We start from the raw sequence: 25,097 nt of genomic DNA, 5'->3' as shown, positions 1-25,097 counted from the left end.
TGTGAGATTGCTGATAAAACCCTGTAACTAAACCCCTAATTTATGTGAGCTAATTGGAGAGAGATTCTGTTCTGTTCAATTAGAGCCTAACCCAAGCCTGGTTATGTAAGAAATGTTCCCTGTCCTGTGTCAGAGCACAAAGCCCCTTCACTGTTCTGCCTAGCCAAGATTTTGCCCTTAGGCTCATTCTTGTACCAAAAAAAGAGAAGACCATGTTTTGCTACCTTTTCATTTCCTCAAAGCCTAATAATTTACAAACATACCCTCAGAGGGGCAATATCTCATTTTTCCAGATGTATTATCTAACTGAATAATAAAGTCCATACAACACATCAAAAACACAGTTCATGTAAGAGTTTGGATAGCTTTTATGAGGTGTCAAAAAATAAACATAATTCAGTTTTCCTAAGGATCAGAAAGCTGAAAACCTGGCTATTGGGTATTATTTGGGTTACTCAGCAAGCCAATTACCTTTGCTTTCTCTTAATATTGTCATTTACTCAGTCCTTTAACTAATATGCAGATCATAAAAATGGGTTTAATCTTAAAAATGTCAAACTTGCGTCACATGCAGATACAGCTTAGCTTGGGGAGAATTTGTTACAACAGTCTTATAATCGATGGCAAAGACTACAACACTCTCTATACAATAAAAATTGCTTAATTTTAGAAATGTCCCCAAAAATATGAGTTATAGAGTTTATTTCCGAATTCTGTTATATTTTACATCTGCTTTTGACCATTTGTGCCTCCAGCCAATGATGACAGGTCAAGAAATCTGTGCCTGATTTCTGAATTGCCTGTAATTTATTAGTCACAAATGTGGGATTTGGCAGTCAATAGTGACAGTTTCAGATCATCTTTGCCTTACCACTAAGAGCTACCCTGCTCTTGCGCCTGAGTAGCACAGATCTGGGATGTACAGACGGACATTCACATTCAGCACAATGGACAGCAGCCAGGCTGCCACTGAAGGTAAGGTGCTTTTTACCATCTGCGAATTGGCTCTTCTTAGGGCTAAAAGTTTACCTTCTCTTGTTTCTCCCAAGTTTAATTTGACCAAGAGAAAAATCAGCTGGGTCCAACAGAGATTTTTTAAATCTACTGATCTAATTAAGTTCAGCCCCATCCCCTAGAGCAAGAACTGTGAATACTCTACCTAAGAAGGCTTCCTTAATTTCAGTCTTGTCTGTTCGCCGGATAATTTTCACCACACAAATAACAGCCAGGGGTGTGAGGAAAGAAATTGCCTGGAAAAAATAACAAATAATCCCTTATGAGGACAGCAGTTTGCTATCAGAGGGCTGATTGATAATTAGTTCAAGTTAGTTTCATTTAGACTCACTAGTTGAATGATGTTACTGAACTCCTGACCTCAAAGAAGGAGGATTTATATCTATACTTAGAGACTCTGACGACTTAAAAAAAATTGGAGGTCTGATTGTGGGTTATAATTGATTTGCAATTGCTGGGAGCCACCTTTAAAGTGGTGGCTTTTTAGTTTTTTTTTTTTTTTAATTTTTTAAAAATGTTTATTTCTGAGAGAGAGAGGGAGGGAGACACAGAGTGTGAGCAGGGGAGGGGCAGAGAGGGAGACACAGAATCTGAAGCAGACTCCAGGCTCTGAGCTGTCAGCACGGAGCCCAATGTGGGGCTCGAACCCACGAGCTGAGAGATCGTGACCTGAGCCGAAGTTGGACACCCAACTGACTGAGACACCTAGGCGCCCCAGAGTGGTGGCTTTTTAAACAGGAAAGAATAGCCTATAATGATGACTCATCTTTGCCAGAGGACCCCCTCACATCCTCCACTGCAGAAAGAACCCTTGGCCTCCCATCCCCATCTCTCTGGCAACACACTGGACTTGCTTAGAGTCAATCGATTCAGTTTCTTTGATGTTCTTTTACTGAATTTCATTTCCTCCACAAAGCAGAGTTTAATACTTTTGCTTACCGTCTCCCTTCCTTTCTTCCATCTCCTCCCCTCCCTTGGCCCAAAGCACATAGAAAAGTACAATAAGTGTTTAATGAATCAAGCTGGTGGGATTCAGATGCAAGCAACATTGATTACAGAGCGCTCTATGAGGCAGGAACTATGTTTGGGTAGCATCAGGCACCGGTGTCTCTTAAATCCTCATGATGACTCTGTGACTATACTTTGCCAGGCTTGGGGACTAAATGATGTGCCCAAGGACATACAGCTGGTGAGTAGCAAGGCCAGGCTTTGGAGACCAGGTTTTCTGCCTGCCATATCTAGCCTTTATTCAGCATTCTACAATTAGTAAGTTGTTTTCAACATTCCAACAACCAGGAGAACAGTATTGAAGTTACTTCCTTACTGATTATAACATCTCAGGAAAACAATATCAGAAGGGACTAATTATCTCACAAATTCACAACTGACCTAATACACAGTGGTAGGAAGGGTGGGGTTTGGTGACTATTGACCGATAGTGCTCACACCTTTGGAAATCTCCACCTGTAATGCAATGCCACTTTTTGGAAAGGGACTTTCTAATGGGGATAGGCTTGGCTACAAGACACTTTTCTCTTATAAAAACAATTCACCCAAATGAACACAGTCTTTCAAAATGACCGGAGATGCTCTACACACTTGCTGCAACTAGATTGCAAGAGCTCAGCACATCCTGGGGTCTCCTCTCTGGGAGCCGTCTTCAGAGGCAGCTCATGAGACATGAGAAAACCCCTCCCCTTGCTGGCTGGTTTCTTTCCCGTTACAATGGCAGTAACCAGCTGGATGAGCCTCCTTATCAGCTGTGGTCCTGAAGGACTTAGCTGTTTAAACACCACATCAGCAAGTCCTATCACCATGGAAGGTATTCAGAAGAATGTGGCACCAGTCTAAGGGCAGCTGTATAAGAGGAGATTCAGAACTAGAGCAGAGAAGCAGAAGATTTCCCCAAGGGCGACTGGAAAAGGCAATGCTCACTTGTGCATTAATACCTCCAGCGACATCTGTGAAAGTTCCCAGGGGTGCCTGGGTGGCTCTCACACTTGAATAACAGTCGAGTTCATTACAAAGCTGAGTCCCTCAAGTAGCCTTACAAGACCCGTCTGGGAATCTACATTTTGTACCAGGTGTCTCAAATGATACTGATGCTGGTGAGTCAGAGGTTTGACTCTCGCATTTAGTGTTTCAAGAGTGATGATGGAAGCCCCTGCTTACTTAAGTCCAAAGTTACAGTCAAGGTCCAAGAAGTCCTTAGCTCCCTGTTTCCTCTCACGTCAGACACGCAGACGAGGCCACACACTCCCCAATAGGGAAAAGCAGCTCACTCAACAGTGAATGGCACACAGTGACCCCAGTGATACTCAAACCTTAAATACCAGAATAGAGCAGGACTGGAGACGACATTACAAGGCAATCCCGGATGGAATACTCTAAGGTAAGACTGACATAAAACCTCAGAAAAGATACGAGTTGGCAAGACCTTGCCTACCTCAGAGGCTGCCTACAGGAGATCCTGAGCTGGAGTGTACCAACCAAGAGGAGACAGGGACACCACAGGGGAGACCCAAAGCTCCAGACCCATGAGCAGGAGTTGGAGAAGGCATCAGGACTGCCCAGTGGCTCCAGGCTCGCAGCCTGATGGCAAGGGGATCTCCCTGAGCACCGCTTCCTGTCTCAGCTCCCCTACTTCCAACAGCGCCCCCCCCAACTCTGATGGCCCAACCAGAGCCATCACTTAATTTCACCCCTTCTACAACTTTCCTATGTAGATGCACATTGGTCTGTTTTCTAGAACCACCAAGAAACTACTTCCTAGGCCTATGCTAGTCACCCAGGAGGGCGAGGGCTCCCCAGCTCATGAGCTTCACATGAGGGAATGCATCAGAGGAAGAACCACAGCACCCATCACCCAGGCGGCCACAGAAATGTCTGTGCCTGAGGGTGTAGCCATCTTTCTTTCCTCCCCTCATCCTAATGACACTTGGGCTCCGATCCCACTTCTTCTTCCTGGAAACATATCTGCCATATCCTTGGACAGCACAGTCTTCAAGTCAGCATAGCCAGAGACATATTTACATGTGTCATCTCTCCCCCTTTTTACCAAGATTTTCCAACTAAAAGGTAGATTTAAGAGATTAAGCCCCAGAAGCCAACCCATTAGGAAAACAACTTCCTTCTGGGCAGAAGCACCCCCGAACTGAGTAAGAGGAGTGGATACAAGAATGGGTACCCCCTTTTCACCCAACAAACCAGACTGAAATGAAATCCAGGGCACACCCCTTCCACCGCTCCTGCAAAAGCCTTTAAATTTTTTTTTTCAACGTTTATTTATTTTTGGGACAGAGAGAGACAGAGCATGAATGGGGGAGGGGCAGAGAGAGAGGGAGACACAGAATGGGAAACAGGCTCCAGGCTCTGAGCCATCAGCCCAGAGCCTGACGCGGGGCTCGAACTCACGGACCGCGAGATCGTGACCTGGCTGAAGTCGGACGCTTAACCGACTGCACCACCCAGGCACCCCTGCAAAAGCCTTTAAAGGCAGCTGCTCCGCTGCCTGAGCCCTTGGAGACAAAGACACACAGACAGGAAGTGGGGGTGATCACTTCTACTTCCAAACAGATGTGGACATGTAGGACAAAGAGGCAGGCAAAATTTCCCCTGCTATTGTTTTCCCATAGGTTAACTTTTCCAAGCTTTGAATGTTTCTTAAATCCTGGGAATGAGCCCAGTGGAAAGACAGTGAATGCTGAGTGCTTATTAAGAGGGACCGGAGAGGGGCGCCTGGGTGGCGCAGTCGGTTAAGCGTCCGACTTCAGCCAGGTCACGATCTCGCGGTCCGTGAGTTCAAGCCCCGCATCAGGCTCTGGGCTGATGGCTCAGAGACTGGAGCCTGTTTCCAATTCTGTGTCTCCCTCTCTCTCTGCCCCTCCCCCGTTCATGCTCTGTCTCTCTCTGTCCCAAAAATAAAATAAAAAACGTTGAAAAAAAAATTTAAAAAAAAGAGGGACCGGAGAGAGACCAGAACGATGAATTCCAGCCAACCACTACTGCAGGATGCGGAAAACAGACTGAACCCTTCTCCATGCTTGAGTTTCCCTCACTAGTTACGAGAACAGAGGGCTGCCCCGCGTACGGACGTTAAGTGTGATAAACAGCACTAACGTGCTCTGAAAACTTAATTAGGACCATGGTATGTTCTGGGCATTTCATGCAAATTAACATATTAACACACGTTTACTTTATGGATAGGAAACTAAGGCACAGAGAGGTTAAGCAACCTGCTGAAAGGCACACAGCTACTGAGTGGTGAAGTGGAGATTTATACCCAGACTGTTTTTATATCAAGCTCTGGGATTTTAGCCATGGTGTTATAGCAGTTCTCACCTTAGAAGTAAGAAGCATTAATAAAACATAGTAAATGCCTTTTCTCTGGAGTTGGAGGGGGAAGTAAGGGGGTTCACATCCAGGAACATGGGCAAGTCACAGAAATGTTAGGGACAGCTGTCATGGATTCAGCACCTACTATGTGTGATGGGCTTCCCTCACATTTGTCTAATCTTCTAACTACTCTCCTGGGGGAAACATCCTCCTCACACAGCTAACAAAACCGAGAAAGAAATGAATTCTCAAAGGCACGCACCCGGTGGGCCTAGAAACCCCAACCTGCACTTCCGTGCTGCCTGGGCTGGAGTCTTGAATCGCAGGGATCACCTTGGTCCAAATGCCTCATCTTACAGGTGAGGAAACTGAGGCTGAGATCATTCTTGCATTAAAGAATGGCTTTGTAAGCTACTAATTAACTGTAGCGCACAGAACCCAAATATCAAGATAATATATCTCAGTCATCAGGCAGGGTCCAGTTTGTGGCTGGTTTTGCCTGGTGCTATTATACAGGCTGAGAAACACAATGTGCAGAACAGACTCCGATTAAGGAGAGCTGGGTTCAAGCTCCAGCTCTGACGCTTACCAGCTCTGTGGCCATGATCAAGTCACTCAACCTCTTCACCTTTGGATCTCAGTTTTCTCATCTCTAAGATGGGTGCAACAATACCATCCATAATAAATATTGCTACTGGGATTTAAATTCACCAGCAGTTATTGAATGCTTCCTCTGTACCACACACTAAACAAAGCACTGGAAGTCTATCACCCCACTTGATGCTCTCAACACTGTAGGAGGGGGAGAAGAGTGTTATCAAAGGCCCTTTATACAAGTAAGGAAACTGAGGCACTGAGAGGGTAGGTGATTCTTCCAAGTCACATAGCTAGGAAGGGGATCTGAGGCAATCCAGTCTGGAATGTACAGAGAAGCCCAACCCAGAGAATCCAGCAGTTAGCATCCAGCATCCACTGGATGCTACGATGTCATTATTTCCCCAGGGAAAAGTGTTAACAAATGACCCAAACCAGTAAAGGAGTACCAGGATCCTGTGACCACACTACTGGGAACAAAGCGGTTTGAAGCTCCCGCCCCCTATGCCCTGAGTCTGAGCAGTGCCGGGAGGAAGTCAGGAATAGGGAAGAGCCTAATGCATCCAGGCAACCTGCCATTGCCTACACGACCAGCGACCAGAGTCTCCACCGGGACCGGCCTTGTGCGTCCACCAATGAAACCAACACAGGAAGTACTGTCAGTTCCTGGCCACTGCTGCTCCAGAAGTTGGGTCACCTGCAGCACTGATACAAGACACGGTACTTCCAGGATGCTTCTCTAAAAAAGGACAAAGCAGGGCCAGTGTGTCTGACGTGGGAGGGGCACAAGTATACCGAGAACTTTTAACAACGAAAGGGCTCAAACTCTGATGTCAGGATGTTAACCAGAGAAGAGCTTGTCACCGGAGTTCATTCATATCAGACAAACAACAGGCCCGGAGTGCCTTAATTTCTGGCACTTGACAGATGTGCTGAAAAGTGCTTATAGAGACAAGCCAGGACATGCAGTGCAGACACCTGGAAAGGGCCTTGCTGTGGGTAAGAAATTATAGCCCATCACGGAGAAAAGAGCTGTCTACGACTTTTGCAAAGAGTCTAAAAATTAAACTGTCTATCATGAGCCAGCTTTGTCTCTTTTCCTTCCCTCCTCCCCCCAAAATTAACTTTCTGTCTTCCCTAGAAGCATTCTATACTAGAATAGGAAACACTGTTATCGAATCAACACGGTATCAGTAATATTTTACAGAAGTAAATCTTCTGGACTCATTGTGGCCAGGGCAGAAAGAACAAGGGCAAAGGACAGGTGTTGGGTAGGGTTTGTTTGTTTGTTTGTTTGTTTGTTTGTTTGTTTAAGCCAAGTAAAGCAACTGGGGGACACCAATCATCCCATCAACTCACTACCTGAGCTTACCTATCAAGAGCTTTCCTGGGTGCATCCAAGTCATGTTCATGTCTGTGTCCCTGGGCCCTGTTCACTGGGCCCACATGGCCCCTGCTTTCCTGTGTCTGTGCCTTGACACACCAGCTCTTCTGCATGCGATCGGCTTCTCAACACCTTTCCACATCACCTGAGCCCCAAGGGAGACATCACAGTTGAATGGGTCCATGAGGGTCTAGCCTCTGGCAGCTGGCATTCAAATCGGGGTCTAGCAACTGGTGGTTGTATAACCTTGGACAAGTTGCTGAATCTCATTGCAGTTGCCATTTTCTCCTTTGAAATGATGGGATTCCAAAAGTGATGACCTCAACAGATTGTGACAGGGATTGTCTCAGATGCCACTGTAAAGTGGTGAGCACAGCTCCTGTATTCCAGAGAGGTTACTTGTTGCTGTTACTTCCATGATGATGATGATGATGATGATGATGATGGTGGTGGTGGTGATGGTGATGATGGCGATGAGGAAGCTCCCTGCAAGTCTACCCAAGCCTCTAGCCCTTTCTAGATTCTATTTTTCTTTAGAGCACCATCTCCACCAGAAGCCTGTAGGACCCCTATATACAGGATACACCCCCCAGATCTGATTTGACTTTCCCATCACCTGAAGCTCCTATGGCTTTTCTTACCCACAGCAGGCTGGAAATGTTCCTTGAATCTACAAAGACACAACTACTAAGACAGAAACAAAGAGTATACTAAAAAGCAAAAAACAACACAAACTAAGTCTCCCTACAGCAAAAAGCAGGTTTTCAAAGATGCTATGATAAACCCCACACACTCAGGAGGGAACCATGACGTCTTTCGAATAAGGAAGCAGCCTTCCATAAAGACAGCTAAAAGTTTGGGAACTTCCCAGAAATGTTAATTCAAGACTCAGTATATGTGAAAAGAATTCTCAGCCTGTCTCTCTGGTCAGCAGGAACCCAGAGCCATCAAGGGATACAAACTCTCAGAATCAAACAATCCAACCACACCCAACTTCCATGTAGAAGTTCCATCGTCACCTTGGCTGAAAGTGCCAAAGACAGAGAAAATGAGAGGGGCTTCCTGGTGATGTTATCACCATTGACTCTGTACTTAACTCAATCCCCTACCATTTTAATACTGTTTTTGTGACCTCTGACCAAGTGGCTCCTCTAAAATATACATGCGTGTGCGCGCGCGCACACACACACACACACACACACACACACACCCCGCTCCAGAGGCACTAATTTCCCAATCAAAAGACATGTGGTTTATTACAAGCTGTCTTTAAATAACACTTTGGTTAGGAAGTTAAAAAGTTTGCCTTTAGATTAAAACACTCCAACCAAGGGGCACCTGGGTGGCTCACTTGGGTAAGTGTCTGACCGACTCTTGATTTCAGTTCAGGTCATGACCTCACAATTCATGAGATCGAGCCCCAACAGTCTCCATGCTGGGCATGAAGCCTGCTTGAGATATATTCTCTCTCTCTCTCTCTCTCTCTCCTGCCCCTCCTCCACTCACACACATGCACATGCACTCTCTCTCAAAAACAAAACAAAACAAAAAACCCATTCCAACCATAAGTAAAACAGACCCCAAGATTTTTTTTACGTATTAAACAATAAAACTTGAGCCTTCTAAAGAAACCAACTTTGTTTTAAAAAACATTGAAAATATATATTTTATTACAGTCTTCCATAAACACCTGAAGGTTTTAATGGATCAAAGCAAACAGATGGTATTTTATATTAAACTCTTAATAAAATCAGGAGAAACAAAATATGATTTATGTGGTGACAAAATATTTTTCCTCTTTGTGTTACGTGTATTATAAATGTATCTGCTGCTTTCCTCGTGTTATTATGGAGCCTGCATTAAATCTTGTGACCAAATGAATGAAATACATCAACTACCACTAACAAAACAAAAGGTTGAACTTATCTCCTTAGGAGATTCGAGGGTAGGAATCAGGATCTGAGGCTGAATACACTTCTATTCTCTGAGACTCACAGCACTGAATAACTCCTTTACTGCCTCCTATCCACCTCTGCCAACATGCAAATGTACCCCCTCCTATGTGTGTCTGCAGCCAGGGTATTTGTGGCATTTGTATCTAGACTTCAAAACAATCCATTGTTCACAAATCTAGGACACAGCCACAAATTTCTCACAATATCCCATACGAGCATTCATCTCCAAATTGTGTCTTACAGCACGTAAAATGTGAAATCTTTGAAGAGTGGGGATAAGTGATAAGAGCTTCTCCCTTTCAAAACCATGGCATAAACTAGCCAGACACACACTAGTTCCTTTATTTCTAGGGTTTATGGAAGATTTGAGTTAGAGCAGAAATGGAAAAAGTCTAATTATAATACTCAAGTGTTAGGTAAAGCCTGAACTCTTCAATTCCCCCCTGAAACTTACAAAAATCCAGTTTAGTTTCCGGTGGAAAAGCAATCATTAAAAGGCAAATAAAATAAGATTTCAAAGCTCTCGTAATGTGCTGGGCATTTCGGGATGTTTGCAGACAAAGATCTTTCTAATCACGAATTAACAAGATTTCTTTCATAAAATCAGAGGGATTTCTTTCAAGATGCAAAAATATTCTTCATGTGCTCTATGAAATCTTTAGAACAACCACGTAAGTTTCCAGAGGCACAAGACACAATGGCTGGTCAACAGGAATAGCCTTCAAGCTAGAAGACTAACTCAACCAAAAATTGCATTACTGTTCCGTAACAAGGAGGAGCTTAAATATTTCCTCTGCTACAGAAAGGCCCGATGGCAATTCCCCAGGAGGCCATTGGCATCAGCAAGGAGTCTTGGACACTCTGCTCCCAACCTACATGGCAGCCTCAGGGATGAGCCTGGGTTCAGAGCTGGCTGCTTGGATCTCAATCCTGGCTCTACCACTCACTTGCTGTGTGGATTTGGGCAAGTTCCCTCCTTTCTCTAGAATGTGATTCTGCATCTGCAAATGTGAACAAGACTGACATCTTTCTCACTGTAATGTTGGGTGGGATTAAATGAGAGAATCCTTCCTTAAGTTCTCAGCACAGTGCCCGGCACATAGGAAGTGAAATGTAAAAGGCTTCAATAGCCACGGGGCAGGGTGAAGAGGTAAAAATAATCCTGCTATATCCACCAGCTATTTGGATGCTGGCCCATTTATTCTAGAAGTAGAAAGACACAAAACACTATCTGGGGATTGAGTCATACAAGGTATCGCATCAGTAGTCAACTGACCTGCTAGAACCAGAAGAGTGGTTGACAGAGCTATCTATATAGGGCCTGAGTTTGGCAAAACAGAGGTTTATTCCAGAAGGAGATGGAGCAGGAAAATCCGTTTCTGGTCTTATTTTACTGTAAGTATTTGGAAACAACTCGGCACAGCTCACGTAAGCCAGTCCCTCCTCTTTCCACGGTGTCAGGCAATTACTGGTTCCATAGGGCCAAGCAGCGCCCGTCATGATCTGGAATGGAGTTTTAATGCCATGGGCTGCTCACCTCCTCTCTCTCTGAGACTGCTCACTGTCTTCAGCAGGGGTTGGCAAAGCAGAAATGGAAACCCATTTGGTTCATACTTGGGAGACGGGTCAAATCAGCCATGAAATCGCGGTACTTACGAACATGAGGCGGGTAGGTATGTTGTCTGATTGCACCAAAGGATTTTTGTAGAGCCAGATCTCTTCTGGCTGGATGACTCTCTGGAATGGGTCCAAAAACTCTGTGAAACTGAAACAAAACAAAGAAAGATGTGTGAGCGCTCTCGTCTGTTGCCTGTATTTCCCAAGAAGGCCACTCCTTCACGCCCTCGGTGGAGAATCCAGCCTCTGGGGAAGGAGAAGGGGATGACAGGGTAAAATGGATCAAAAGAATTACCGAGACATGGTAGACACTGTACAACTTTCTGCCGCCGAGAACCAATTCTGGGCATAAAAGAATGGTTGTAAGGACCCTAGGAAGTTGGGGCTCCAAAGTGAACTGAAAGCCGAAGGGCAGAATGGGGGCTCGGAGTGGGGCGAGGCCAGGCCGGCAGCTGGCTCTGGGGAGGAAGTAGGCTGGAGAAGGAACAAAGGTTGAAGAGCCACTGGGGCAGCACCAGGGGGAAAACGTCAGGTTCTTCCCTCCCCTCTCTTACCCCGGACGGCATGCTGACACCTCGCCACCAGTAGGGGGCAGAGTGAGCAAGAAAAGCTTCTGAGAGAAGACAGAAGGTTGGGCAGGAGGAAAGCAGAGAGAAAGGCAGGCAGGGAGGGAAAGCGGGGGGCAGTGAGGTGCATCCTGGGGCTGCTGCCAGGAAACCAGACCGCTTCCCCTCCTCACCTTGTCAGCCTCCCAAACCCTCCCACACCCTGGGAGCCCACAACACCTAGGCGGACGGAACCCAGTCATCACCGAGAGAAAGACGGGGAGCAAGGGGGCTGAGTCCGCGGGGATATGGTTTGCTTTGTCAGCTCGCGGCCATCAGGCCACCTCTGGACCCTCCGGACCCCGTTCTGTACCTGGTGAACTCAGTTCAGGATGGGGGTCCGACAGAGCCAGGCTGAGGCTGACTGTCTTTTCTGACCTAGTCTCAGAGTCTTGTGGTGTTATCTGGTTACACAAGAGTCTGAAAGTCAAGCCCGGCTTCCAGGGAGGGGCCTGGACTCCGCCTCTTGGCAGGGATGTGACAAGGTCCAGTCAGAAAGAAGCCAGTAAGATGACACAGGTGGCTTTAAAATAACAACCTGCCGGGGCGCCTGGGTGGCGCAGCCGGTTAAGCGTCCGACTTCAGCCAGGTCACGATCTCGCGGTCCGTGAGTTCGAGCCCCGCGTCCGGCTCTGGGCTGATGGCTCAGAGCCTGGAGCCTGTTTCCGATTCTGTGTCTCCCTTTCTCTCTGCCCCTCCCCCGTTCATGCTCTGTCTCTCTGTCCCAAAAATAAATAAACGTTGAAAAAAAAAATTAAAAAAAAAAAATAACAACCTGCCACCCACGGGCCGTCAGCAGTGTTAATGTGCCCACAGCCCCGCTCTCAGAGGCCCCAGAACCTTGATCCCCGTTTCTTCCCCCTGCAGCCGGCACTGTCCCTCCTCACCTCGTTTGTCCCCCGCGTCTTACAACCATCACGGCGATTTTTTAAAGCCTGCAATCAGCCTTTTGCACAATTCCACACCCCACCCCGAGGAGCTGCAGCCAGAACACATCTATCAAGCAAATTATATTCCCTGGGAGCAGCAGAGCCTAGAGAGATAGATGTCCCTTCTCCAGCCACGCTCCAGCCACCAGTGCCTGCCCCTGAGATTCTAGACAGCAAGGCAGCTACACAGAGGACCGTGGGTCTCCGAGGGCAAACGGGGGCAGAGGTGGGCGTGAGGCAGAACGGACAGGTCTGGAGACAAGACAGGGTGTTTCCAAGAAAGGGCAGCCCAGGCCCGGAAACCCCCTTCCATGAGCTCTCTGTAGGTGGTTTGGATGCCAGGAAGTGGAAACCCGGTTTCTGCTGAGGAGGTCAAGCGTGACCTCCAATTACCTGCTCACCAGGGCTCACTAGGCACTGGGACCCCCCCCCCCCCAGTGGCACTAGATCAGCGCTTCCCAAACATTAACGTGGCCAGGATCCACTTTGGGGTCTTGTGCTGACAGGAACAACCAGTCCTGGGCGGGACCAGAGAGCTGGCATCCCCAGCAAGCTTCCCGGTGGTGCCACGCTGCCCGCCTGTCAATCAAACCGCGATTCGCAAGGGGCCGAGGCACTGGCATCAAAGGGAGGGAGCCTATTAACAACGCAGAGTCCCGGGGCCTCACCCAGATCTACTGAATCAGAATCTTCATTTTCAGCAAGAGCCCCAGGGGATTCATGTGAGCACTAAGGGTGGACACACAGGCTCCCGGGGATGGAAAGCCGGTGCTTCCCGGCTTCAGCCATCTGAGAACCAAGGGGCACCTGGGGGGCCCAGCTGGTTAAGCATCTGACTCTGGGTGTCGCCACAGGTCATGATCACGGTTCATGGGTTCGAGCCCTGCGTCCAGGCTCCATACTAACCATTAGGAGCCTGCTTGGGATTCTCTCCCCTGTCTGCCCCTTTCTCTCTGCCCCTCCCCTGTCTCTCTCTCTCTCTCTCTCTCTCTCTCTCTCTCTCTCTCTCTCTCTCATTCAAAATAAGTAACGATTAAAAAAAAAAAAAAAGAACCAAGTTGGCCAAGTTTTGCCTTATTCCCCCTTCCTCCCCTACTGTGACTTTCCTTGAGACTTGGTAAACTAAAAGCCTAGAAGAAACTTCATGTCACTGCTTAATTACAAAGTCAACATTGCCTCTGTCAACAGCCGGTAAATGTCAACATAAACACAATGAAAACAAAAGACCGCTATTAAATTCTTTGGTGCCGCTGCCTCTGAGAGGAGCCAACCCTCCCTGTGAAGGCCCAGGGAGTGTCTGTCCGTGGCCTTGGTCTGTCCGTCCCCTGCAAGGAGGGGAAAGACGGAAGGAAGGGGAAACAGGGAGGGGGGTGAGCGACCCCCTCCATGACTGCGGAGTTGGGGGCTCTCACCCATGTGTAACCTAAGCGCACATCACACAGCCCCTAAAATCATCTCTAAGCACCGCTACTGTCATGGAAGCGGGTCAAAACGTTTTGATGCAGAAAGGATAGAGTTCCCACTAAAGGCAACCTCGCTTTTCTTTTGTGAAAACTGTACCTGCCCAGAGCCAGGTGACTTGGCTTGCTGTTGGATCTAGATCCGAGATAGGCTTCTTTAATTTCTCTGCTGCTCGAATCGCACAACTGTCTCAATCTAACCGTGTACCGATTTCTTCCTCGCAAAGGAGGAAGAGTGTTCTTGTTTTCTCCCTTAAGTTTTCTAACGGTGCGGTTTGAAGAACTTGGAAAACATACACAATGAAAATTCAGAGACATTATTCTAACTCTATGCTGAGCAATTCTCTTTTTAATTCATGCATAAATCCTCCTGAGGCTGGGTTCCTATCCATACTCTCTGTCTCCGTCTCTGTCTCTCTGTCTCCTCATGGCCAGTCCTGTTTCCACAGCCCAGCCTGACTCTTAAGCAGCATACGGTATCTGCTTATATAGGAAGGGTGCAGTAGGGGAGAGGCAGTGGACCACCATCATCTTTGCCTCCTGCTTATTCATTCAACAATCACGTACTGAGTGCCTGCGATGTGCCAGGCACTGCCCTATGAACCCTGGGGAATAAAACCCACGTGGTCCCCTTCTTGCGGAGGTTACAGTCAAGGGACCGTGAAGTGCCAACTGACTGGAGAATGAGACGTCAAGGTCTTCAGTTACAGGTGTCAGAGCTGTCTACACAGATCGCCAGCCCACTCTGCTTTCAGGAGATGTCGGGTTAGGAGTGTTCCAGTCGGTGGACCCATGAGATGGCCTCTAATCTAGGGCTGCTTATGAGGATCCTAAGCCCCTGGAAATGTCACAGGGTGTGGACCTATCACTGTCCACATGCTGAATGGGGCAACATTCAGAATTAGGAACCCAGAAGAATGGCCCATCTTGACATCACACTAGCAAGGAACAGTGAAGCCTCTATCCCCCATGCTGCTTCTAACTCAAAGCCAAGTTCTCAAAGCTCCGCTATCACCCCCCCGCCTTTAATCATATCACATACGTAGATGGCATAGCTTTTTCAAAATAGGTTAACACTTCAGTCACATACTAGACACAGATTTCTACCTCCTTTTCCCACAACCAAAAATAACACAAGATTGTACTGAAATATGAACCTAACCAGACCATTAAACTTGGTTCAAATCCCTGCTTTGGCATTTGCCAGCTGAGGGGCTTGAGAAAAGTCACTTAACCTCTCTGAGACTTCGTATCTTTCCCCCCACCCCACCCCCAGGATGGCTACACCTTCCAGGGCAGTAATAATACTGCTATCATCAGCAGTAAGAAAAGTTAGGGTCTGCCAAGTGTCTAGGGCACTGAAGGCCTCCATCAAAGGTGGCTGCTATTCCTCCAATGTGAACATCAACACTGCTGAGGACACAAAGTGGGTCTGAGAAGGACTCCCCACCCCCATTCTCCCCAACCTTGGGGCAGGGAGGTTGCATGCCAGGGGAAGAGGGTCAGACAGACAACGATGACAACTGTCACTCATCATCTGACCATTCTGTGAGCGACAATGGCCCAGGAAGTCCCTTTTGAACCTTGCAGTGTGATAAAGAAGTTTTCCAGGCAAGAGCAAAATGTAAAGCCTGTTCCTTAACTGAACTATTGACTTGCCCCACAGGTGGGCGTCTCCCATGAGAGAGGGCAAACACTTACAAATGGGCACTGGATGCGGTCAGTAGACGGGCAAGTCGCTCCAGGCCCGGCAGGGAGGAGGTGTCTCAGACTTACTGTTAGTCCTAGGACAAAGGGTGGGATGAGGCCACGGACAGAATGTACTGATGAATTATCTCTGTGAGCCAGCAAGCCCGTGACCTGTCTCTGAACATACAGCCTTCTCCTGAGTTTGGGGGTTGGCCATCCCAAAGACAAGAGTAACAAATTTCATAATAACTGGTTATCACATTTGGAGCCATCTTGTGCCATGCCCTTGACCTGGTGCTTTCCAACATTATTTCATTTAATTTTCATAAAAGCCTATGAGATAGAAATTGCTGTTATTCCCATTTTATAGACGAGAACACTGAGACTACAAGACAAAGGGTCTCTTGCCTAAGTCATCACGGCTCTATGTGCCTTGGAACATCCACTAATGCACGTCCTCCTCAGCACATAGTCTGGAACTTTAAGGAAAGAACATGCAAATACACACACACACACACACACACACACACACACACACACATACACACACACTGCCCACCAGTGTAGTGGCAACTGCAATTATTTGCATAAGAGACACAATTTTCCACAATTAGAAATATAGCCTTGCTCTTGGGAAATGCAACATGTTGATCTCAGTTCTCAGTGTGAAGGCTGAAATCAGATTCTTGCAGAGGGCAGTCAGATGTTTGTTGTGAAGGAGGGAAGGGAAGAAACAATGCACAGAGAAGGAGGTGGCAAGAGAAGTGAAGACCCCAAGAAGTTGCCCCCAGCATCCCCCTCCTCCCCGCCCCCCAGAGAAGCAGATGCTGCGCAGCAAAGCTGTCGGCCGCTCACCTGCACTGTATCCAGGAGACCAGCCCTGGACCAGATGAGGAACGGCTCCCATGGCCCCCACCCCATCCTGGGGATGGCCCCTCTTCTCTGCAGCAAGCTTCACAAAGGATGGGAAGGCAGGCTTAGCGAGGGTGGCCGCCCCCCGGGGGCCGAGGCACAGGCACAGGCGGGCTCCACTCCTCCTCCGGTTCCAGCCCTCATGCCCTTCCAACTCTGTGGGCACTGACTCCGGAGGGACAGCCTGGGTTGGATTTGCACTCACCCTCACTGACTGCGTGACCTTGGGCAAGACGCTTCCCTTCCTGGGCCTTGATTTCCTCATCTGCAAACTACTGCTGATGATGACACCTACACACCTCCGTCAGAGGGCTGGTGTGAATATTAAGGTGATGGTGTGAAGTTCTTAGAAGGGCACCTGCGAATAGCATGCATTCTGGACGTGTGTTACCGCACTGCAGCCGAAAGCCTCAAATTACAGCCTAACACTGGGTCCTGCCCTCGCGTCTGAAACCACACGGGCTTCGACCAGCCTGACCACAAGCTCCCTTCCCTGCTCTGCCCCCTCAGGGGAGGTCCCCCAGCCAAACAACCCTCTTTATCAAGGGGCCAGGTGAAATTATTGCTTATTATCCCTGAGTATGGGGTTTTGGTCCCCTACCAGCCCACAAACAGGCCAATCACATCCTCCTGTAGGAACCAGGGCCACCCCTCCCTCTTGGAACTACACAGCCTGCCTCCCACAGGCCCTGCTGGCTGGCAGTCTCCTCCTCCCCTGCTGTGTGCATATGTGACTAATAAACTTCCATCCATCTCTCTGTCCCAACCTCCATGTATGGCCACCCCCGTGGCCCCTAGGGAAGGAATCCCTCCTCACCAAGGGTGTGAAGATAGGACGATCAGAGCATGTACTCCTTGGCCAGGCCCTCTGTACGTGATGGGGTGGGACAGGGGTGGAAACTTCTGGGCCGAGCCTGGAAATGTCTTCCATCTATCCAGCTCCAGAAAGGAAGAGAAAGGACCAGGGGTGGGCAGTGTGGATAAAACAAAGCTGCCGACCCAAAGACTACCTGCTCACACTGGCTCTTCTTCAGCATTTAGAAAAACGGCCCTGGGGGTGCCTAGGTGGCTCAGTCGGTTAAGCGTCTGACTTCAGCTCAGGTCACGATCTCACGGTTCGTGGGTTCAACCCCCACATTGAGCTCCAGGCTGACAGCTCAGAGCCTGGAGCCTGCTTCGGATTCTATGTCTCCCTCTCTTTCTGTCCCTCCCCTGCTCATGCTCTGTCTCTCTCTGTCTCTCAAAAATAAATAAAACGTTAACAAAAAATTTAAAAAAAAGAAAAAGAACAGCCCCAATCTGCCTCCCCTATACCTGTGGTCACCAATACTGGGACCACAGACACACACGGACTTCTGACACACGCTCCATGAAGTACACGACACCTCCAACCACGGATGGATCCATGGATGTTTGGTCTTCCCAAACATGTATACTCTGAACTTAATCAAGCCTTTGGATCCAACTTCTAGCTTATAGGAAACACAGGGACAGAGGAACAAGTCAAATGCCCTCCAGCAATGAATTAGACAAGTCTAGGAATAAAGCTAGATGGAATGTTCCAGATTACAAGACTCTGAAGAGACAAGACAACCAAATGTAACATGCATGTGACTGGATCTTGGGTCAAAAAAATTAAAAAGCCATTAAAAAGAAACTTTGAGGATGACCGGGGCAGTACAGGGACTGGAACGGACTAGATATCAGGTGATAACAAGGTACTAATTTCCTTCAGTGTGGTAAGAACATGGATATGTAGAAGAATGCCTTATTTTTTGGAGAAGCATTTAGGGAGCTTAGGATAATCACCAGCAATTTACTCTCAAATAGTTCAGAAAATTATACATAAAGCATATAAATACAGAAATAAAGCAAATAAGATAAAATGTTAATTGCTAAATCTAGGTGGAGTATACGGGGGAATCATTTTGCTGTTTCTACTTTTCCACACATTTGAAAATGTCCAGGATGAGATGCTGGTATAGAGAGGTCCAGGAACAGGACCCCTAAAGTGGGGGAACTAGGACAGAAGGTAATGTTGGCCGTGAAAGTAAATGTTGGCAGCCACAGCTGTGGAGTTGAAAAGGCTATGTTCTACCCTTGCCACTTACAAGCTGTGTGACCCTGGGCAAGTTACGCCTCCTCTCTGAGCCCTGGTTGCCTTGTCCACGAGTGGAGATAACCACACAAACTACCTTCAGGGCCGTGGTGAGGAATGGATGGGGAGGAAACGCATAATGGACTCAGCACAGAGCAGGCTGTGCGACGCTCAGTAGATGCCCCCTCCCCATCAGGCAGCTCCTGCAGCCAACGGCATATTCAAACCACCGCACAGAAAAAGCAGGGCACACCCAAACATGCCTGCAGTGGGGCGGGGGCATACCCGGAAGCATATTTCGCAGCAGCACCACGTTCAAAATCATGTGCATCAGCCCAAAAGTCCAAATATTTAATCCAACAATTTCTGAACATCTCTACAGAGGGTGCCTTCCCTTTGGAAGTCAACGGAAGCCTGAAAACATTTCACTGTCTGAATTCAAACAGAAAATCCTGGTCTACAGACACGCGGGCTGCAAAAGCCAATGCATCAGGTCCAGCTAGGACTTCGTGACCGGGGGCAAGCTGGCGAAGTCCCCTTCCCATCTATAAAATGGGCAGCACCCCTGCTGAAATGTAGTGAGAATGTGAGTTCAGTCAGGGTCCATCAGAAGCACCCAACAACTGCCATTAATACTACTACTCACTGAAAAATCACAAATTAAAAAAAAAATTCCTAAGAATATGCATCCCACAAAACAACATGGGGACCTTATCTAGATCCTGATTCAAAGAAATTAGGTGTTCATTTGATTGGGGGTTACAAGTGGTGTTGTGCTCTTGGCGGGGGCTGGTTCAGTTTTTTGTTTCATTGTTTTTGTTTTTCTTAAGTTCTCATCGGTTAAAGTTTTTGAAGTATTGGCATATGAAATGATGTTATGACTGGGCTTTGCTTTAAAATACTCCATCAATAGGGGCGCCTGGGTGGCTCAGTTGGTTAAGCACCCAACTCTTGATTTTGTCTCAGATCACGATCTCATGGTTTGTGAGTCTGAGCCCTGCATTGGGCTCCACACTAATGGCGTGGAGCCTGCTTGGGATTCTCTCTCTCCCCCTCTCTGCCCTCTCCACTTGTATGCTCGCTTGCTCTCTCTCTCTCTCTCTCTCAAAATAAATAAACAGAGGCACCTGGGTGGCTGAGTCGGTTAAGCATCCAACTTGGCTCAGGTCATGATCTCACAGTTTGTGAGTTCGAGCCCCATGTCGGTCTCTGTGCTGACAGCTCAGAGCGTGGAGCCTGTTTCGGATTCTGTGTCTCCCTCTCTCTCTGCCCCTCCTCCACTTGCACTCTGTGTCTCTCAAAAAGGAATAAATGTAAGTAAGTAAATGTAAATGTATGTAAATAAATAAATAAATAAATAAATAAATAAATAAATAAATTGTAAGGAAAAATGCTCCACCAATAAAGGGCGAGAGGGGACCAGATGAAATCAAAGTCCTGATAACTGGTGGAGGGTTTGTGACAATTTCCACAACACGAAGTTCGTTTGTTTGTTTTTTTTTTAAATGATTTTGCTCACTGGCCAGAAAGATACTCCAAAATTAAGTGTTTTCTCAGCCAAAGCAACTGATGCTCTTGGAAAGTATCATTTCAGTCAAGTGTACAGACAGAAAGAGGAATGAATAAAAGTCAGCAAGAAGAAAGGAGACAAGGGAAGAGGTCAGCTGACTCACAGAAGGAGCTCCCTTCCAAAACCTGCATACCTAGACCTATCTGAAGACCCTCAGGTCAAGACCCCAAGGTCGCCTCAGAGCCTGAGGCGATGAGGAGTCCTCTCCCGGGCTCAGATGCTGCCCAGACTGGACGCCTCGGAAAGCAAGTGCTTCATAACTAAGGCGGTGACATGTGGGTGACAGTGAGCCGTGGGGGACAGGTGACTACGGGCAGAGCCAGGCAGCTGAGACTAAGGCTCTGAGAAACCTATGGAATCTGCCTCCCACTGGCTGTCGGGCCTCCCAGAGCTCAGAGCCCAGGCCCAGGCTCAGAAAAGCTCTCCCAGCAGGGCCGGCAACGCAGAGCCCTCTGGGCCAGACACATCTCCCAGTAGAAAACGTTGCAGGGACCACCAGACTGTCTCTGAGCCACAAGCAAACAAAAACCACTGCAAAGGAAAAAAAAAAATGTAGTGAAAGGGGACGAGGGAGGAAAGTTCGTATCTCTTTGCTAACAGACCTCAGTCTCCAATTAATCTTTGGCTCTAGAATGCCCAGGGAACCATTCATTCCTGGATTAAATAAGTCTTTAGAAATTTAGCCACAGCTGAAAGCACTCTGGAACATTCTACGTACCCACACCTGGCATATGTGGTATGTGGCCACACCAGGCCACATAAAGACCCCAGAATACACCACTGAGCAGAGTCCTGGGGCAGCATAGAATCCCACTCAATGCTTAGGACAAAACACAGTGAAGACAGAACTTAATTTGAAGGGGTTTCTGAGCTATAATTTTAATTAAAACGCATCAGCCAGAGAGAGCACTTGTTCCCAACTGGGGCCCTCAAGTGTCTTGGAGATCTTGCTCCCTTACAGCCTCATCTGAATTTCCCCGGTGGCAGTTAGCAGGGGTCCAGCTAGCAACAGGCCCTTCTTCCCCGAGTCCTTGGCAGATATCAGCAAAGCCCTGACCTGAATGAAGCCCCTGATCATTTTCTCCATGACTTATTTTTCCATGTTCTAGAATGATCTTCAGTTGGGCTGGTAGGTGAGAGGAGGCAGATCCCTGAGACTGCACAGCCACAGATCAGAAGGCCCAGGGCCAGGGACAGCCATGATCAGACAAGAGGCTGATGGGCAGGGGCCAGGTCAGGGCTGAGAGCATGGGGATGTGAGACAAGACGCTGGGGTACATCTCCCCTCGGCATGAAAACCTGCTCAGCAGCCAAGGTCTGGAGGAGGCAGAAGTTTCCCCCCTTCTACCCTGAGGAATGGCCAGGCCTGTGGTTTTCAAGCAGATCAAGAACCCTCATTTTTGCCCCCAAAGTTTTTTGCTGTCGGCGTCACCTGCACTACAAGCCTTCAACCCCCTAATGCAAAGTCAAGTTGGGACACAGTCCCGTGGACCCGGGTTAGGCCGTGCGTAACTGCAGGCTCCCTGGGCCGGTTTCCGTGGCCCCAGTGACAGCCAGCTCCCGAGTGAAGGACCCAGCAATGGCTGCCTGTTGGTACGTCTAGGCTCTGTGGCTGGGATCCATCTGCTGACTTGAAATCTTCCTAGGAAAAGAATCAAGGATAAGCCAGGTCATACCACCACGGCCGCAAAGACACAGTGATGATCTCGAGGCTGAATGTAAGGGCCACAACCAAACACCAGCTCCAAATGGGCACCAGGGACTTTTGTCTGCTTTCGATCGGAGCCGTAGCCCCAGGGCTTAGAGCAGTGCCTGGCATGAAGTAAGTGCTCAATAAATACCTACTGCACCAAGACTAAACAAATCCACGGCCGCTATTTCAACAAAGCTGGGATCTTCTGCCACATGGAATCTTCAGTCGGCGGCTGGCAGCTGGCCGCCCTTGGACTGAAAGCAGCTTCTTGCTACTACATTTGCTTTGGGCTGCTCGGTGTTTTTTGGTTTTTGGTGTTTTTTTTTTTTTTTTAATGTATAATTCATGGCCAATGTTTAAAAACCAGGAGCTCTTACTGCACAATCTGCATCTCTGGCTTCCGTTGAAGAATTTGGTCTGGAAACCTCAGGCCCACATCCCGCCAGGGCAGCAAACTGATGAAGGAGCGAAGAAAGGGCCGCCCGCCTGGGAGGGCCAAGTCCTGCCTCGGGTCCGGCCACACCCATTGTGTTTGTGAATCCCCCGGCTAGACCGTGCAATATGACACATGCTCTTCTCTGTGGCTGCTGCAGCCTGGCTGCTGGCTGGCCCAGGAGTGGGGGGCACTTAACAGTCTCCAGGACCCCCCCAGTCTACGAGGCCAGTGCCCCCAGTGGATGAGTGCACCTCTCTCTTCTCAGGGAGCATGGCTTTGCAGACGGCTCGTCTGCTGCCTGCTTTGTTAGGACGCATCGGCCCACAGCACTTGGGTGCTCCCCTCCAGCAACACTGGCGGCACCTACCCACCCCTGCAAACCTTGCTCTCAACTCTGTCCCAAGTGACAAGAGACGCCCCCAGCCCTGAGACACTGCTGAGAACTGGGTTTGATGCGTCCCCAGTCATCTAAATGGCTCCTTAGTAACACAGTAAATGTGTTACTGTGTTACACATCTTCAGAGACATCCAGAAGGAAGAGAAGGGGAGAGGAAGAGAAGTGGGGAGAGAGGAACCAGAGTGAGGGAAGATGGGTCAGCTGATCGCTTTCTGAGTGCTTCCTATAGGCCAGGAGCCTGCTAGGCACATGTTACAGCTTTCCTCAATCACTCCTCACAACGAAAAGGTAGGCACTGCCGTCCCCAATGTCCAGGGAGGGAAACTGAGGCTCAGAGGTCAGAGGGGGTTGTGTTTTTGTTTTTGTTTTTGACCTGCCCAAATTTATTCAGCAGGACAAACAGCAAAACTGAAGCTCAAACCCAGGTCTTCTAACCATAACCCTGGGCTATTTCCACAGCCCCCGTTTCTGGGAGGGTGGGCAAGGGTACACTGAAGTGACAGCAAAACCACGGGTGGGCTGCAGACAACTCCCCTTGGTACAGGCAGCGGTGGGAGGATCCGGGGTCTGCCCGGGTAGTACAGGGATGCAGGCTGGTGCTGGACAGCAGCTCACTGGACCAGAGTCAGCTAGCGGCCACTGATTACCTTGTGACCACAGGAAAATCGCTCCTTCAGTGTCATTGCTTCTTGATCAGTATAATGCAAATTCATTCGCTGTCTCATTCATTCATCTGCAGTAGAGCAAGGCAGTAAAATGACCTTGGCCCAATCACTTTACTTCTGCGTGCCTGTTTCTCATCTGCAAAAGGATTACTATCCATGAGATAACTGGCACATAGTAAGCAAGCCTGATAAATGCTCAGTTTTACTCCTCATTCATTCATTCATGCAGTCATGTGTTCAACAAGCACTGACATCCGCCTATGAGTAGGTTTTGTCACCCTACTCAAAAGGGGCTAGTGTTGATCCTGGGCTCTTAGGGCACCGTCTTCCTGCTCTCTGATCCCTCTCCTTGCTCACTTTGTCTTTCTTAAGCTCCTCTCCCTCCCTCCAGACCCTTCATAAATAATGTTGGGGGGTGCCTGGGTGGCTCAGTCGGTTGAGCGTCCGACTTCGGCTCAGGTCATGATCTCACGGTTCGTGAGTTCAAGCCCCATGTCGGGCTCTGTGCTGACAGCTCGGAGCCTGGAGCGTGTTTCAGATTCTGTGTCTCCCTCTCTCTCTCTGCCCCTTCCCCCTTCATGCTCTGTCTCTCTCTGTCTCTCAAAAATGAATAAACATTAAAAAAAACTTTTTTTTTTTTAAATAATGTTGGCCCAGGAGCCCATCCTAGGACTGGGGCTGAAACAGTGGGGACCACATTGTGTTCTCAGGGCCCCATCAGCCCAACTTCCGGCCTTTCCAAATTGACATCTCCATCCCTAATACCTACATGCCCGTGTTCATTTCAAGCATTATTCACCATACGCATGATACAGGAACAACCCTAAGTGTCCATCAGTGGATGAATGGATAACGAAGAGGTGCTATATATATACAATGGAATATTATTCAGCCATAAGAAAGAAGGACATCTGCCATTTGTGACAGTATGGATAGACCTTGAGGACATTCTGCTAAATGAAGTAAGTCAGACAGAAAGAGACAGATACCGTATGATCTCACTTCTATGTGGAATCTAAACAAGCAAACTCATAGAAACAGAGACTAGAATGGTGGCCAGCATGGGCTGCAGGTGGAAAGTAGGAGAAATGGGGAGATAGTGGTCAAAGTGTAGCAACTTCTAGCTATAAGATGAGTAAGCTCTAGAGACCGAATGTATATATGGCATGGTGACTACAGTTAGTAACACTGTATCATACACTTGAAGTTTTCCAAAACAGACCTTCAATGTTCTTACCACAAAAAAGATATATTAACTCTGTGACATGCTGCAGGTGTTAGCTGATGCTACAGTGATAATCATTTCTCAGTATATAAGTGCATCAGATCAACATATTATATACCTTAAATTTACACAATGTTTTTTTTTTATTTTTTTTAACGTTTATTTATTTTTGAGACAGAGAGAGACAGAGCATGAACGGGGGAGGCTCAGAGAGAGAGGGAGACACAGAATCCGAAACAGACTCCAGGCTCTGAGCTGTTAGCACAGAGCCCGACGCGGGGCTCGAACCCACAAACCGCGAGATCATGACCTGAGCCAAAGTTGGACGCCTAACCGACAGAGCCACCCAGGCGCCCCTAAATTTACACAATGTTATATGTCAATTATGTCCCGATAGAGCTGGGGAAAAAAAAAACTCAACTGGGTATAAAGATCAAGTAATCCTGGTAAAAGGAGGCTAACAGGATGCTGCTAAAGAAGTCAATTGTTGCCTCTCTGCCTTAAATGGTTTCCCATAGT

General features: G+C 48.0%; 1 protein-coding gene across 2 annotated transcripts in view; it reads right to left on the bottom strand.

Annotated features, from left to right (window-relative positions):
* Positions 1–25,097, bottom strand: part of PLPP4 (phospholipid phosphatase 4) — a 128,758-nt gene that overhangs the window by 71,288 nt on the left and 32,373 nt on the right. Inside the window, exons 2-3 of one of the 2 annotated variants that reach the window (XM_023241012.2) lie at positions 10,939–11,047; positions 1,160–1,250 (exon numbers count right to left, since the gene is read on the bottom strand). In XM_023241012.2, the coding sequence (XP_023096780.1) occupies positions 1,160–1,250; positions 10,939–11,047 (200 nt within the window). The remainder of the gene's footprint in view (positions 1–1,159; positions 1,251–10,938; positions 11,048–25,097) is intronic. The other variant, XM_023241015.2, reaches the window with a different exon arrangement.

This window comes from Felis catus, chromosome D2, assembly GCF_018350175.1.
Source record: "Felis catus isolate Fca126 chromosome D2, F.catus_Fca126_mat1.0, whole genome shotgun sequence".
Taxonomy (NCBI): domain Eukaryota; kingdom Metazoa; phylum Chordata; class Mammalia; order Carnivora; family Felidae; genus Felis; species Felis catus.
Note: the sequence above shows the minus strand (reverse complement) of the source record. Positions and strands in the feature narration are given on the sequence as shown.